The 16,570-nt window shown below is 27.2% G+C and overlaps 1 protein-coding gene across 5 annotated transcripts in view; it reads right to left on the minus strand.

Moving 5' to 3' along the window:
* Positions 1 to 7,741: 7,741 nt before the first annotated feature.
* LOC107449843 (NAD(+) hydrolase sarm1) overlaps positions 7,742 to 16,570 on the minus strand; it is an 86,358-nt gene continuing 77,529 nt past the window's right edge. For all 5 annotated transcript variants that reach the window (XM_043042337.2, XM_043042332.2, XM_043042336.2 and 2 more), the window contains 6 exons: positions 15,384 to 15,508; positions 13,478 to 13,713; positions 11,905 to 12,010; positions 10,864 to 11,053; positions 9,584 to 9,768; positions 7,742 to 8,745 (listed from right to left, as the gene is read on the minus strand). In XM_043042337.2, the coding sequence (XP_042898271.1) occupies positions 9,616 to 9,768; positions 10,864 to 11,053; positions 11,905 to 12,010; positions 13,478 to 13,713; positions 15,384 to 15,508 (810 nt within the window). In that variant the 3' untranslated portion in view covers positions 7,742 to 8,745; positions 9,584 to 9,615. The remainder of the gene's footprint in view (positions 8,746 to 9,583; positions 9,769 to 10,863; positions 11,054 to 11,904; positions 12,011 to 13,477; positions 13,714 to 15,383; positions 15,509 to 16,570) is intronic.

A 16,570-nucleotide genomic window follows, 5' to 3' on the forward strand; every position in this document is an offset into this window, starting at 1 on the left:
AGGTTTAGTGCATTTTCGCTTACGAACAGTTACTAAAAATCATTAAAAAATTTTTAGCAACTTGCAAAGGAAAAGCAGCAACTTATTGGAGAAACTTGCAAAGAAAAAAAATCTGGTTTAGCCATAGGCATTGTTAGAATTTAAACTGTTGATGTTTTATTTCTTTATTTATTAAAAGATAACATCAATGCTTTCTACCTAGTAGCTCTTTCATCAAAATTGATTTTCACTGTTTGTTTATTGCGCATTCCTTAATAATTACTTATCTTCGATTCAATGCGCCAAGTAAGCACAAATAAAATCGATATAAATGTAATGTGAAAAAGACACAACCGAATTAATATTTTCAAAACTATCTAATGAGTAAATCACACTATAAAAATTATCGGCTACGAAAATGGCAAGTCAACAGTAAGCGCAATCGTATCGTAAGTGCGGATTTATCAAAACTATTGCTTGACTGTGTTAAACAGAGACATATTAAAGTAGATAAACCACTCCAGCTAATAGTTTTTTTTTTTTAAAAAAAAGCGATGCGCCATTGTTACTCATCTGGGCCTTTTTTCCTTCTCCTCTTACTAACGCCACAACAGTTATAGCGACATTTCTTCATTCTTATTATAGCAATTAAATACTCGTACTCCATAATTTCTCTATTCGGAATATACGTAAATAATATTTGAGCTGAATATTCTTAGATGTATGTTTTCAAAAGTGTTCAAAAAATACCAAATAAAAGTTCTATTTTCTGCGATGAGAGTAAATGATGATAATTTACTTTTTATAAGCATCACTAGATGGCGGCACCAGTTACTATAGTTAATAGTTCCGTAAAGTTTTTAACTTATTGAGATGAAAGATATCAATTTACTATACTATAAAACTTTATTTTTTAATGAAGTTGGCTTCCTTTCCTCCCTTCTTCCATGAAGAAAAGTAAAAACTATTTTAATGTCTTGTGAATAGCATTAAAAGCGAGTTCATTTCATTCTTGAAAGGAATAATAAAAAACTATTATTTTTTAAATGTCACTAGATAGCAGCATCATTAAAAGAAGGCGAGCTTGTTTTAAATTTTGTATACGTTTTTAAAGGTGAAGTGATCACGTGTTGGCAGCTATCAATAGCATCATTTTTGGTGCGATACAGAGTATAGTTAATTTTTCTATTGATAAATTAACTTCTAAAAATGTTTTTTTTTCCTATCTGATAGTGGTTAAAGTCACTAAAAAATTACTTTAAAATTCATAGTCCATTAGTATTGTGCATGGTTACGTAGTGTTAACTAATAAAAGTATTTAATTTTTTTTGTGAATACGCGGGTATTATGTTAGTATTTAGATGAAGACTACCTGCAAGTTTCAATGCTTGCAGTTTTATTTAAATATATTTATAATTAGTTTATGATGGCTCTTTTTGTAATTTACTAGGAAGTATTGATGTTTTGAAAACCTAAGGACCTTCTCTCCTAAAGTTTTTTAAAATTATTTTTATTATTTATTCTAAGTACTTCTAAATGTTTTTCTATTTGTTCTATGCGTTTTCATAAACGTAATCAGTTAATAGAAAATATGCTAATATCAACATCTGGTTTATTAGGTACATTAATTTGCTTCTTAAAATACGAATAAAAATTCATAATATATATAAAATAAAAATTTACCCAGTTACGCTGAAAGACTTTTTTTTTCGAACTAAAATTATCAAAATTTGTTTCTGGTTTCCTTTTAATACATTGCATTGAGAAATGGTAAAAGTTATTATATGAAGAAATTAAACAGTATATTACTATCATTTTGAAGAATAAAAACAGCTTTCAAATTAAAAAGTGGAAACTGGAAAAGTGTACCTTTAAATCAAACCTTGATATCATTTCATATTTACTTTGAAGTTTTTAAAGTTATTTTTTAATATACGTGTAATGTCTGTTTTTTTTAACAATTGAATTTAATTTAGTTTTTTATTCATTTATTTTTTTAAACAGGGGTGATTTTATAAAATCAAAAATACTCGTTTGCAAAAATAAACTAAAGCATCCTCACCCAAAATTAAGGACTTTATAAGCGATTGAAATAAAATAACATTAACTGCAAGTAGGTGATTTTTTGAGAACTTTGAATTCAAATGAAATTCTGTCCATTAAAAAATTAAGCGTTTAAATTAATACTTGAATTGTAAGTTTTTAGTCGTTTCTACAAAAATCTAGCAACGATTAATAGTCCTTAGTTCCCAACCTTGTTTGAGTAAAGTAAGATTAATTTTTCTGGTCCAGAGTAATTGTGGGTTTCAGGCACAAAATACGTAATTTACTCTTAACTCTGAAATATTCCAGATGCTTCCAAGACAGCGAATAACGTAATTAGAGTTAATGAGATAATGAAACTTTTCATTCTGAAAAAGAGAAAGATAATCAGGAAATGAATTAAAAAAAGAAAAGTATTTTCTTCTTAACTAAAGGGAATTCAGAAAAGTTAAAAGATCATTAAGTGCTTAGAGTACAAGATTAGTACAATAAGTTCTAGTACTAGACTAGTGCAATAAAGTACAAGTCTGTATTTAATAATTTTTGGTAAACATTACTTTACAGCTTTCATTGGATTTAATAAGAGGACGCCATACCATGAGAAAGAATTTTTTCGTGGCAAATTCTCCTTCGGTGACTCACGTGCATGCGAAATTTAAAGTATAGAAAAAGTGAGTTCAAACAGACCGAAAGCAAGTCACGAAAGTTCAGTTAAAAAATATTTTAAAATCTCAAAATAAAAATTGATTATGAGAAGATAACTTAGAATTACGCAATGGAGAAGTTCTCTTTCAAAAATTTGTTTACATTTTGGTATTTTGAAGTTTTTTTTTCTTCGGAAATGGATTATTCTAGGTTAGCCTGAAATCACTTTTTCTTTCTCTTTAATTTTAAATTAGTGATGGAATTAAAGAGAATTCGCGACAAGAAGTTTCTCCCATGGTATGGCATCCTCTTTTCAACAATGTTCATTAAACAGAAAGATGTAGAAAAGCATGGTTTGCTGCGTTCTGCTTTGGGAACTATTTTTTTAATCAGGCTTCGTAACTACTTAAAAATTGTCACGGGAGGACGTTTATATCTTAAAAAAGCGATAAAACGCTATAAAAACAATCTTTTCAAAATAACCACTTTAGCCCCAATTTTCTGCATTCTGAGGACTAATTTGACACACACTCGTGAAAATATTTCTATACCGATGATTTGTAATGTAGTAAAGAATAACTGTTTCGTTGTGTTTTTGATTCTTAGCCACATACGCTGATAAACTTCACAATTAACTTTGAATTTCAATGAGAATAAATTGATAGTTTCCTAACCAGAACGCAGTTAATCGCATATGTCTGTCTCCTTCCATTTTTCTTTTATTGTGTTTTCAAATGGTTGATTTATTTCGAAACTACGATTTTCATTTCATTTGCAACTATACACTTTCATCTGCAAATAAATTGATTATTGCATAATAGTTTAAAAAAATTATTTTATACGAGTAAAATGTATCAAGCTTAATATAACTTTATACAAGCTTAACACAATTGCTTATAATTCAGTGTTTATTTATTATTTATGATAATTTTATGCTTAAACGTAAAATTTGAAGAACTAGGGAGCTGAACCCCTAATTGTTTCACTGCCCAATCACATGATTGCTTCGCATTCTTTTTCGTTTCGCTTTATGAAACTGAAAATTTAATTGAAAAATAAAATTTATTTCTATTTAAAATGAGCACTAATGTTAGCCTTTTTATTTTCTTGTAATTTTAATTCTTCAACTCTACATCATCAAATAAACATCATATTAATACAAATAGTGGGCTGTAACTACGTATACCTGTAGAAATTTTCTCAAAGGGTGAAACAATATTCATGAAAATATTTCCAAAAGTCGAATATATATATATTTTTTTAAAGATAATTTTGCATGCAGGCATCTGAAATTTTCACATGCAATTTTATTAGTTTAAATAAAGCCTACTAAAAAAAAATAATAATTTTTTATTTTTTTATTTTTAGCAACATTTAAATTTTTAAGAAACGGTCATACTCTAAACATGTCATGAGCGAATAAAAGATTAGTATTAACCCTTTAACGATCGGTTAATTTTCAAGAAAATGGTCATAAAAGTGCCTATTTTTTTGGATTTTGTATTTCTATTTCGTATTTGATTAGTGCTGCAACTAGTTTAAAATAAACTAACTATCTACAATTACCTTAAAAATATCCTGGTACTGTCATCAGGTGTGTAAAATGAGAAATAAAATGTTTTCCGGGCAAAAGAAATGAATTAGTTTTATTCTTATTGGCGCGTTACTACTGAACACTCCAGCCCGTCAATATCACGGGAGCGAGAAATAGCGGGNTTATTAAATTTTTTTTTTAAGAAATTGACAGAATTTTTCATTTTTAACAAATTTTAAATTTTCAAGAAATGATCATACTCTAAATATGTCATGAGCACAGAAGAATAAGCGATGAGTATTAATATTCCACGTGTTTTTAGTTTACGTATTAAGCACTTTGCTATACCTTTTAATTAACAAAAAAATTACAGCAGCAAATTGAGAAATGCAACTTTTTAACAGTTTTATGAATCCGATGATGTGTGACAAGCATTATTTACAATTATTGAAAATAAAAAGTAGCATTTACAGCTAATTATAATTTCTTATTTATTGGATTTTCTGGAAGTGCAACTACAACTCCTTAACGAGGCATCCATGACTGAACTTCATGATCGGATGAGAAACTTTATAAAATGCTTTCTAGTGACGTCATTATAGAGCGTCTTCTATCAATATCTTTAATAACTATTTATAAATATTTAATACACTTAATGAAATCTCATAACACAAGCTTCAAACTTTAAAACAAAAAACTACATATTTTTAAATTTTATCGCTAATCTTCTGTTTAAAGTTAGCCATTTCATATTCTTAAGGCATTTAGTTTTTAAAATGTAAAATATCAGTAAATTTTAATCTACTTAATTTTTAACTTTCAGTTGCGTAAATTTGAAAAGAAATTTTAAATTTGGTGCACCTAAAAAGTAATGGACATTCCTGAAATGTAAAAGCATCAACTTTATGCATTTACCACCTACAGGAAAGAATTTCGCTTTAATTATTAATTTTATTTAATATGAAAGTTATAAAACAATATGTTAAAGTTGAAACTAAAATTTGCAACCAAGTGATATAGTTAAAAACTTTCGGAGTTAATTTTATCGCTATTATCATTTCAACATTTGAATCAGCATACCTTAATAACATTTTTATCAGCTATAACCTATTTGGAACTTACCTTAAAATAAAGTTGAAACATTATTAATCGAATCTCATTTAAAATAATTTTTAGAAATTTTTTAAATATTTATAGCACTTATGAGATTTATGGTCCTTTGAAAATAGTGACCCATTGCACTGGTCATCTTACTTATAATAGTGAAGTAATACAAGTATTAATTTAAAGGAAACAACACGGTAAAATTTTGTAAAAAAATTATTGCCTTTTTCGATAGTTTCTACGTTTAAAATTATTGTACCAAAATAATGAAATTACTTTTGTAAAGCATAATGTGTAGATAACTGCGCATGACATGTATGAACAAGCGAGAGCGTGTGCTCAGTTGATAAATTGATTTGCTCATCCTTTTTAAAACATTTTAGCAAAATTTTATCATTTCAACTATTTTATTGAAAAAATATTTTTAAATTATGTAAGAGAAGAACTATCGGTACATTCAATATAAATAGTTGAAATTGCAACTTATTTAGCTGTTGTTGGGGCTTATCTTTCAACGTCAGACAAGATCCATTAGACAGTTAACCCTCAGAAAATAGAGAACCAGAACCAGAAGGGGAGAAGTCCTCCAAGAAAGACCCCTAGCAGCATGTTGTGTTCTGCAGAGGCCTGCTGTGCTTGACATTCTGCCCTCAAGATCATTCTGCCCTCTAAGAACGAATGACTCTTTGTGTGTCCCAATCGTGAAAATGACGTCCTTGAGGCTCTGCCACAGTATTCAGTTACTATATTTTGACTCATAGTTAATTGTAATAATTTTAACTAATTCACTTAATTAATTCATTTTAATTAATTCACTTTAGTTGTAATAATTTTAAATAAAGATTGCAATTAGAAATAAATTTAGGCCCATCAGTTTAAGATTATGCTCAAAATGAAGATGATCGCAAAATTTCGGCTCTAAAAACACGTCACACGAGGTAGATTGATAAGAAAAAGAACTAGACAGCTGAAAATTATGGAGAAGAAACATGGTATTAATGCATAACAGTTAGTTGTAGAATTTTTTACATTTATATGGATTATTAATTGCAAAGCTTTAAACGCAATTTACTCGGAACTATGTTTCTCTTAGTTGCTGCGTCTTGAACTGGTATCATTTTCAACCAATTTATTTCAAATTTTGACGCATTAAATATTGTTTTAGTTGCACGTTGGAATTTTTGTATCGGTTGACTGGTTTTGCGTAATCTACGAAAATGTAACTTATGTCATTAAAAAAACAATTGAAACAGAGCCATTTTGTAAAAAAAAAAATTATTTTTTTAAAATCCTGCGTTCAATGAAAATTATATTTATGCAGTTTAAAAAAATTAAAACGAAATCAAAATGAATGATCTTTTTTCCAACTTAAAAGTGCAACAATGTATAAAAAATTCAAAAATAAATAAATTATAAACATTGCAACTTATAAGCACTGTTTTTTTTCTTTAATTTTTGTATTTATAACACTAGAAAAGAAGATTAAAATATGTGCCATATGATAAAAAAAATGTTTTAAGTCAAGTTTATCATTAATCGTTGCAGAATTCATTAAAAATCTCTCTTTTTGTTGGCTTCTTTTGTTTTCTTCTCCCTTAATGGAAATACTTCACTATTATAAATGTGATTCAGCCAAATATGCATCACTATCTTAAACTAAAAAAAAATAAAAATCATACTTTTAAAATAAAACTTCAACTCGTATTTTTTTTAAATATAAAAAAGATGATTTGTCACTACTGAGTAAAATATCACTTGGAAAAGAAAACAATTTTATTCACAAGTATATAATACAATTTGATTTCAGAAAACAACTTTATACAAGATGAAGTATGAAAAATAAACACATGCATTTTTAAATATAAATGATATCACACAGTATGGGCGGATACATATACAGGCACCTAACTCATGAAGAATCTCGCAAAATGAAACTATGTCTGCAGTTAAGTTCATGTTGTACTGTTCTATTGTATGACTAGAAAATTCCACTGTCTTCATTTTTTAAAAGTTTTTCCTTACTTTAAAGACAGCCCAATGCAATGCTTTGAAATTAGAAATGTATTTACATATATGCACCTATCAAAATTCTCACTGGAACTTTTATTCCACAAAAACACATAACAAATGGCGAATCATGGCTGATTATAAATAAATGATCATAACCGATCAACAGTTAGAAGACCTTCACAGCAATGCAAAAAATGGCTAAAAGTCACCGAGTACATAGGATTTTATACTTTCTAAGTCCGAATTGTAAAAATAAATAAATAAATACGTAAAAAATACAGTTTATTATATTATATATAAAAATATAATACGTTACTTGCATATTATATAGGCTACCAAATAAAGTCTGGAAGCATCAACTTAATTTCGAATGTTAGCAGCTATTGCTATAAAAGTGGTGTAGTAATCTAGATATAGTAAAGTGGCTTTTTTTTTTTTAAATATTTTTTTATTTGAAAGATCCTGTACAGCATGAACTAGGTCTTAAATGTAAGAGGTAGCGCTTTTGTTATAAGAAGGTTTTGCCCTGTTACATTGTAGGAAATCGTAAACAAACAATTGCTCGTTTTAAGTATTTTTTTTCTTAGCATTTACGTCTATTAGGTGGTTATTTGTACCTTATCGATGAGGCATTATAACTTTATAATCTATTTTGATTCCTATCTAGCACCCTTTTTGAGAAAGGAATACCATCTCTATAGTTATCCCCCAAGCGGGAGTTCTATTCAAGTAGCACATGGATAGTTTACTGTACCTAAACACCACTTTTTTACACATAAATCGAAAATTTAAATGATGGTTCTAAACTTTTGAAGCGCCCTTTATTTCTGTATACGTTTTTCAATAAAGTTTGATTTCAATGTATGAAAACAAATATGCCAGTTAAAGGTCATTTAAATATCTATATCTCGTTATAACAGTTAAAGGTCATTTAAATATCCATATCTCGTTATAACAGTTAAAGGTAACGCTATAACAGTTAAAGGTCATTTAAATATCCATATCTCATTCAATGTATTAACTTATAAACTTTAGAAAATATGCAAAAATTTGTAACATCGGAAAAGAAAGAAAAAAAAATACAAGTATTTATAAAAACATAAGATTAAAAATGAAAGAAAAACTAAATTTTAAAGTGTTTGGTGACTTATGGCTATTTATGTATCTTTTTGTTTTAAAACTTATTCAAAAAATATAATACATGATGTGCACATCATTTTTGGACCCATTTGTGGGGTGGAAACTGAATCAACTAAGTCAGATGACACATAACTATTCAATCAGAACCATAAATAGAGCGTGTTAATTCCCATTAAACATATAGATGGCGCTGTAAGCGTAAATTGAATTTAATTGTAGAACTGAGTGCTGGAAGCAGCAGTGTATGTGTAATGTGTATGAGTAACGGGCTCACGAGCGAGTCCGTAATGCTGGTACAAAATAAATGAGTATAAAATAAATACAGTCCAATTATTGTGTGTGAGCTATTGATCTGACCAAACTGGTCAAGTGGTCCTCCGAGAACGGAGGTGAGTTAAAACCTATGGATTAAAATACGAATTTCATCACTTAAAAGGTATGTACCAGTTTTGAAATTTGATTGAGATAAATTGTGCATTGACTTTATATTGACTATATATAAATATAAACTATGTTTAAAGGAGCGAAAAAAGAGGATTTAAGGCAAATTGCCATTGAGTTAGGTGAAAATGTTACTGAGACTATGACTATTATTGAGCTAACGAACTTAATAAAAAACAACGAAACATTTGTTAAAGAGCCAGAACTTGCTACTGACATAGCAAATACTATAATTAATGATAGAAAAGCAGAAAAGGAATCGTTGTTACAGTTAGAAAAATTTAAGTTTGAGAGAACAAAAGCAGAATTAGAACTAGCTAAACTGCGAAACGAAAACAAATTTGAGAACTCCGAAAGTACTGAATCGCTGGATTCACTCGTCAAAAGTGTCCGGACTCTAACAGTTAAAGTTCCTAGTAGACCTGAAGGTTGGAGNTATATATATACGCGAAATGAATTAATGAAAATAATGCACTGAACTTCAGTGCCTTAAAACACTTGTTTTCCTCAGTGTTTATTTATTTTTTTAAGAAATTTTTGCAATTTTTTTTAGTTGCGATCGCTCAATATTATTTCTAATTTCGCGTTTTCAGTCAACATCTTTACGCTTTCATATTAATGTTTCGCCCTCAGTGATTGCGTTATTTGCTTTTAATTTTAAACAGTTATGCTTATTATAATATTAACACTTTTTAAAACACAATTATGCATTATTTCTATTACGTATTATACAGTATAATGTAAACATACCTGACGCCATTGAAATATGAAATTGCACGCATGTCTTCAGGCAATGAATCTGGCTCAGGCCATTGGAAATTGTCTAGAATCGGAATTATATTGCATTGGGTCTGTAAAGCTTCCACTATCTCCTACAGAAAAGATTAATACATACAATTAATAAGAATCTTCAAAAAATATTTAAAAAAAAAACTTCTTTTATTAAAAACTAAAATTATAAATAATAAACTTATTATAATTTAATTGACACCGCAAATTAATTAAATAGCTATTGATAGTGCATTTTTTTCATAGAAAAAAATATTTGTATTTATTCTCATTAGATAAGATTTAATTAAAAATAAAACCAGAATCAGTATGTAAATAAGTAATTGTTAAATAAATGCTATAGAAAGTACCTTTTACACTAGATTGCCCAAGGAAGTCATTTTGACAGCTTTTAATTTCAATTAGAGAAACAATGATGTATATAATGACACAATTTCTGAGAATTTTGTACAACATATAATTTTTTTATTGTTAATATTTACTGATAACTTGTTATATAACTGTAAATGATATAAAATATATTAAAAATTAATTTTAAACAAATTTCTTTACACATTATTTATTCTTTTACAATCGAGTCATTTTGAATGCTTTTGGGCAATACAGGTATACATAAATATTTATAAAGGGTTATTTGGTATTTACCGACAATGATATTACATATAATTTTTCTGAATATGAGATTTAATCTAAAAAGTGATCGACATCTTAACAGTAAGATTTTCCGAAAAAACTATATGAAAAAAAAACAAATAAGTACTCCCCATAAAGATGACTTGTATGATTATAATATCAATCAAAAAATAAATATATTCATGGTTAATATACAATATTTAAAATTTTAAATAGACAAAATAGATAAATTGTAAAGCATATATATGCATAAATTTCATTTCAGTTTTGAATTAAAATACTAAAATTCTCAAAATCGCAACAAAAACGTACAGATATGTATCGAAATAAAGAATTTAAATACATCATATGATGCGTTTAAATTCTTTTTTATATCGTGAAAAATATGTTATAACGTTGTAAATGTTATAACGTGAAAAATATTTTTCACGTTATAGCATTTTCTACAGCAATGAATAATTCATATCCTTCATTTAAAAATAATATATGATTTTTGTTTATAACATATAGTTTAAAATCAATTATAATGGATAAATTTTGCTTACTCTGTGAACCCAATCTTTGCACTCTGTATCATTGATGCATCGTTCCAGAGAATTGGCAGTGAGTACAAGAATAAAATGTTTGGCTTTACGAACACTGGTCAACAGGTTGTTGTCGAATTTGCCAGCTTCAAGTCTTTCTACGTCAATGAAGACTGAAAAACCACGTAGTTGTAAATGGACTTTCAATAAGCTGAAATAATAAAAAAATAAATAAATTTATTTTTAATAACATTTAACATTGACAAAATACTAAAGTCATCGTCCATAGTGTTCGAAATTTTACGGCGTGTTGAATAATATCGTTCAATTTACTGCAGCTTTAATGGGATGCTGTATTAAACCATATTATCGTGATTCTTAACACTTTGTTAACCGATAAAATAGTTCAATATAGAAGGTAGCATGCTTTAATTTAGCTCGTTATTTAGGTTTCAGTAACTTAACTCTATATCATGGTTCAATTTTGAACCAAATTTCCTGTAGCCTATTATTGATTAAGGATGAATTCTTGGCTTTAACTTTAAAGTTTATATGATGAAATACATCGCATTATAAGCTCAGCCGCAATTATCAGATTTATAAGTAAAATATTTTAATTTTATTTATTATTTAGATCAGTTTTCGAAATTTTCGAAGTAAAATAAATCTAATCATTTATGGAATATCATTTTGTGAAGTATATTATTTTCATATATTATTTTTAACGTACTACAATTTTATATAGTACTATTCTATATAGAAAATGAATAGCTTAATATTTTTGTGAAAGAGCTAAAAAAATTCATTTCAATGAAAAACACAAACCCTGAATAGTCTAATTTTAATTTTAAAGTTTATACAATAAAATACACCGCATTATAAGCTCAGACGCAATTATCAAGTTTGTATGTAAAATATTTTAATTTTATTTATTATTTAGATCAGTTTTCGAAATTTTCGTATGTTAATAATGTTATAATTAACATTCATTGTTATAAAATTACATGTTATAACAATCAATTGAAGTTTTAATAATGATTTTGTTCTAAATTATTAATTTACCTCGCTAGTTGAGAGCCATTTGATCGACGATAGCTGATAAATACATCTAAACTTTTGGGATTTAAGTCTTCTTCACATTCGTGACCTTCCCTGGTGCAATCCATGCCTTAAATAGAAAAGAAATTATTGTAACACAATCAAATGGAATTAGAAAAACGTTGGAAATAAATTTAATATTGAAAGTTCAATTTTAAAACAAAATTTTTTTGTATCTCTACATAAACAATAGGCTCATAACCTTTTTTGGCTTATCGCCTAGTTTGCAAGTAAGATTTTTTCCATCGTCCCTTAAAAATAGCTTTCATTTTATAGTAAACGTTTATAAACATTAATAAATGTTTATTAAACAACTTGAAAAAAAAATCTTTTTTTTCTCTTTAATTTTGATGTAGTATAATTTTTGAAAATTCCTGTGGATCAAAAATTTTATATTTGAACTAATTTTTAGTAAATTTTTTTATGAAAGTAATCTTAGCATAGGAAATTTATTCGATGAGAACTTATAAGTCATGCATAAAATGAACAAATGAACTTTTGAACAAATTATTTTAAATACTTAAAACTATTGTAACTTTATCAAAGTAATTAGTTAAAAATTCAAGAAAAAAAAAGCATACATTTCGAAAAGTGAAAAAAAAGTCACCAAAAACTTCCTTGTGCAAATTTTTTTTTGTGAAAAACAGCGAACTAAGTGTTACTTTCACTACTAAAATGGACAGTTATCTTTTTTTTTTCCTTCAATAAATTACTGAATGGCTAACTGCTATTATTACAAATAATTTAAGCAGAGAATAAATAAATGTTGGTTTTTCAATGCAAAATAAAGTTAATTTATAGTATTAAATACAGTAAATTAAAAAAATTTCTTCTGTATGTAATTTTTAACACATCTTCCGCACAAAGCCCCCCCCCCCTAGAGGTCTTGAACACCCGCTGGAGTGGGAGACGATAGCTCTAACTTAGAAAAACAATGACTCACACATTTTTGAAAAATTGCTAAGATGGTGATAATAATAGAGAATTTTTAAAACAGAAAAACACTGTTATTGTTAGCAAACAAACTGGTTTGCCCAATGAAAAGTGGAGGTGTTTCTAACAACTAACTTTCAACTTCTGATGTCTGATGTTTACAGTATCGCCTTCCCCAGAAAAATTATTAAAATAATTCATTAAAATATCTTTAAAAAAAGTTTTTTTTTTAAAAAATTTAAATATTAATTTGCGACCCATAATCTGTGTACATTTTTCACTTTAAAAATTGTGAATTAGCCAGTATAAATTAAAAAGAAATATTACTGCCAAATTGCTCGAAATATTTCTTTACATGCAGATACAATTTTTCGTTTATACACATTTGGATTCAAATGTTCTATAAAGTTTAGGACCGAATGCAAATAAGTTAGAATTCTGGTACAGGCTACAATACATATATACTTTTTAACTTTGCAGATTTGAATTTATATTTCATAAATACTTAATGTTTACACGTATTATGTTTTTCTTTATCGGAAATAATTTCAATTTAATCTCATATATAAGTAAAAGAAGAAGAGAAAGAATCAATGTAACTAACCTTTGAGGGCTTGCAGCACTTTCATTCTGTGGATGCTGTTGATGATTCCACATTCTTCCGTTAACTGTTCTGGTGTTAATTCCTTGATATTGCCACAGTTTACTCCGCTCAATAACATTTGATAGGTATATTGACAGAATTCTGGTCCCAGATTTTGCAGAACAGCACTCAAACCTGAAGTATCTCGAGATGAATAGTCTGCCATACTCTTCAGCTGATTCAGCTCTCGTAGGAATCTGGAATTTCAAACACTATTTTAGAGATGATTATGGGAATTTCAAATACTATTTTAGAGATAATACGAATATCAAATACTATTTTAAAGATGATTATTGAATTTTGAAATACTATTTTGGAGATGATTATTGAATTTTGAAATACTATTTCAGAGATGATTATGGGAATTTCAAATACTATTTTAGAGATGATTATTGAATTTTGAAATACTATTTTAGAGATGATTATGGGAATTTCAAATACTATTTTAGAGATAATACGAATGTCAAATACTATTTTAGAGATGATTGTTGAATTTTGAAATACTATTTTAGAGATGATTATGGGAATTTCAAATACTATTCTAGAGATGATTATGGGAATTTCAAATACTATTTTAGCGATGATTATTGAATTTTGAAATACTATTTTAGAGATGATTATGTAAATTTGAAATACTATTTTAGAGATGATTATTGAATTTTGAAATACTATTTTAGAGATGATTATGGGGATTTCAAATACTATTTTAGAGATGATCATGGGAATTTCAAATTATTTCTGCTTTAATAAAAAGAAAAAATATTAAAACGTTAAAGACCATTCACCAATTATATAAAAAATGTGTCAGAAAATAATGCGTTGGTATTGAAAAAAAAATTCGAAAAAAATGTTTTTGTAGTTTCGGAAAAACTAAAATCTGCAGAAATCAAGGAAAATCGGCGGTATTATTGATTTTGATAACTAATTTATCACATTTTATAAATATATTTCATTATTTTTTGAAACTTCTAGCTTGAGCAAAGCAAAATTATTTTCTTTTGAAAAAACTGATATAACTAGTTAAAAGCTACCTAATATACTAACAATAATTGTGCTGAATAAAATTATTTAGAGAAAACGAAGTGTAAAAAAAAATTGTAAAAGGAAAAAAAACTCTAGTAAAATTACCGTACTGTATGGTAATGACATTTCTGGTAAAAAAATAGCATAATTCTGCTAATAGAAACCAAAATATACGGCATTTAAATCATTCGTTTGATAATTTTTTCGTTCATACGGTAACGCTTTACCGCAAATCCTGGTTTTCAATGTAGTTCCGACCACACATTTAGTAACAAGTACGAAACTGAAAATTAAATTTAACCAAATAAATTATTTTCATGTCCTGCTCTGAGATATCATGACAAAAATATCAAGTTTTACCACATTCACTAAATTTTATCATATATTATAAACATATTTTATTGTTAATTTAACCAAAGCGCTTCGGTAAAAATTACAGAGCTTTTTGGTATTCCCATAGAGTCCGAAACACGGTAAATTTTATTGTATTCCGACTTTTTTGACCCTACTTTTTTTCTCGGTGAGGACACAATTTTCCCTTATTAAATGACTGATAATTATGCAAACGTTTATTTTAAAAGACTTTCAATTTAAGAAATTTGATATTAAATATTGATTTTGAGTTTCCTATAAGCCGCTAATTTTTTATGTATAAAATTATAAAAATTTTTAAATTCTTAGTTTTAATTTGTATAGAAAAATTTTAAAATTAATTTGGAAAAATTATAAATTGCTTTTAAAATTCAGTAATCAAAAATATTAAATTAGTTACACACGTGTTATCCCATGCAATAACAATGCATCAACAATGAAGTCAAAAATTGAAGGAAGAATATTTTCTTACCTCTTTCTTAATATTCCGTTGATGATGCCTATATCTTCAGAAAGTGAAGTTTCTGTTAACTGTAAAAGTAAATCTCCATCCACTTTGCTGTTAAGAAACTCTTGGCTGTATCTCGAGAATCCAATCTGAAATAAAATAATAAAAAAAATCATTAAAAAAAAGAACTCTGTTAACCTCTGTTGGAACTCTGTTAAGTTTCATAATTTTTTTATAAAGTGCAAAATATTTTGATAATATTTTAATAGTTATGAATAATTTAAAACTTTCTTTTCGTTAGACATAAAAATAACCACTCAGCACATTACGAGATGAAAAAAAAAGTGGCGACTTAAATTAAATAAGCATCTAATTACCATTTTTTTTCCAAATCGTTTAATGATAGAAGTACAACAATCTGGAAAATTCGGGAATCGTTTAATGATAGAAGTACAACAATCTGAAATATTTTGGAATCGCTTAATGATAGGAGTACAACAATCTGGAAAATTCTGAAATCGCTTAATAATATAAGTATAACAATCTAGACTAAGTTCAAAATTTTGATACTTCAGAATCCACCAATCCGTGGTGGAAAGAATCACGTGAAAGCAGAGTTCTTTAATAATTCAGGCATTTCAAAGTTGCAAAGTATACATTAAATGTATTTTGTTTCCCCAAATAAAGCTCCTTAAAGTCAGTATGTTTAACTAAATTTTGTCACATATTCATAGCATTTTTATTTTTGAATTAACTTTTTCTCGCCATAGATTGTTTCTAATATCAATTTCTTTTTTTAAAAAAAAATTATTATAATCCAAGCAGAAAAAGTTTGCAAAAAGTGGTTACTAAATGAAAAGGGACTATCAATATTGGTCATCAACTTTTGAGGAAAAAATGGCTTCTAGAGTTTACCGGCCACTGGCTATTAATTAAAAATTTAAATTCTCAGGACTAGTTTTTGTTTAAAACAAAATTTCGTATGATTACCTGCATTTATTTATCTATGAAAAAGTTTTCTTTTTAACGAATGCTTCATTTTTTTAGGGTTTCGAAAAATAAAAGCATTTTACAGTGGAATTGTGTTACAATTACTTGTCTTTACAATTAATTGTCGTGTAAGTTAAACTTAATCAAAGAAAAACACTCGAGTGCTAAAAATATTTGTAATTTTACTTAGCAAAAATAAAAATAGTTAAAATTCACAATAA

This window comes from Parasteatoda tepidariorum, chromosome 2 (assembly GCF_043381705.1).
Source record: "Parasteatoda tepidariorum isolate YZ-2023 chromosome 2, CAS_Ptep_4.0, whole genome shotgun sequence".
Classification (NCBI taxonomy): domain Eukaryota; kingdom Metazoa; phylum Arthropoda; class Arachnida; order Araneae; family Theridiidae; genus Parasteatoda; species Parasteatoda tepidariorum.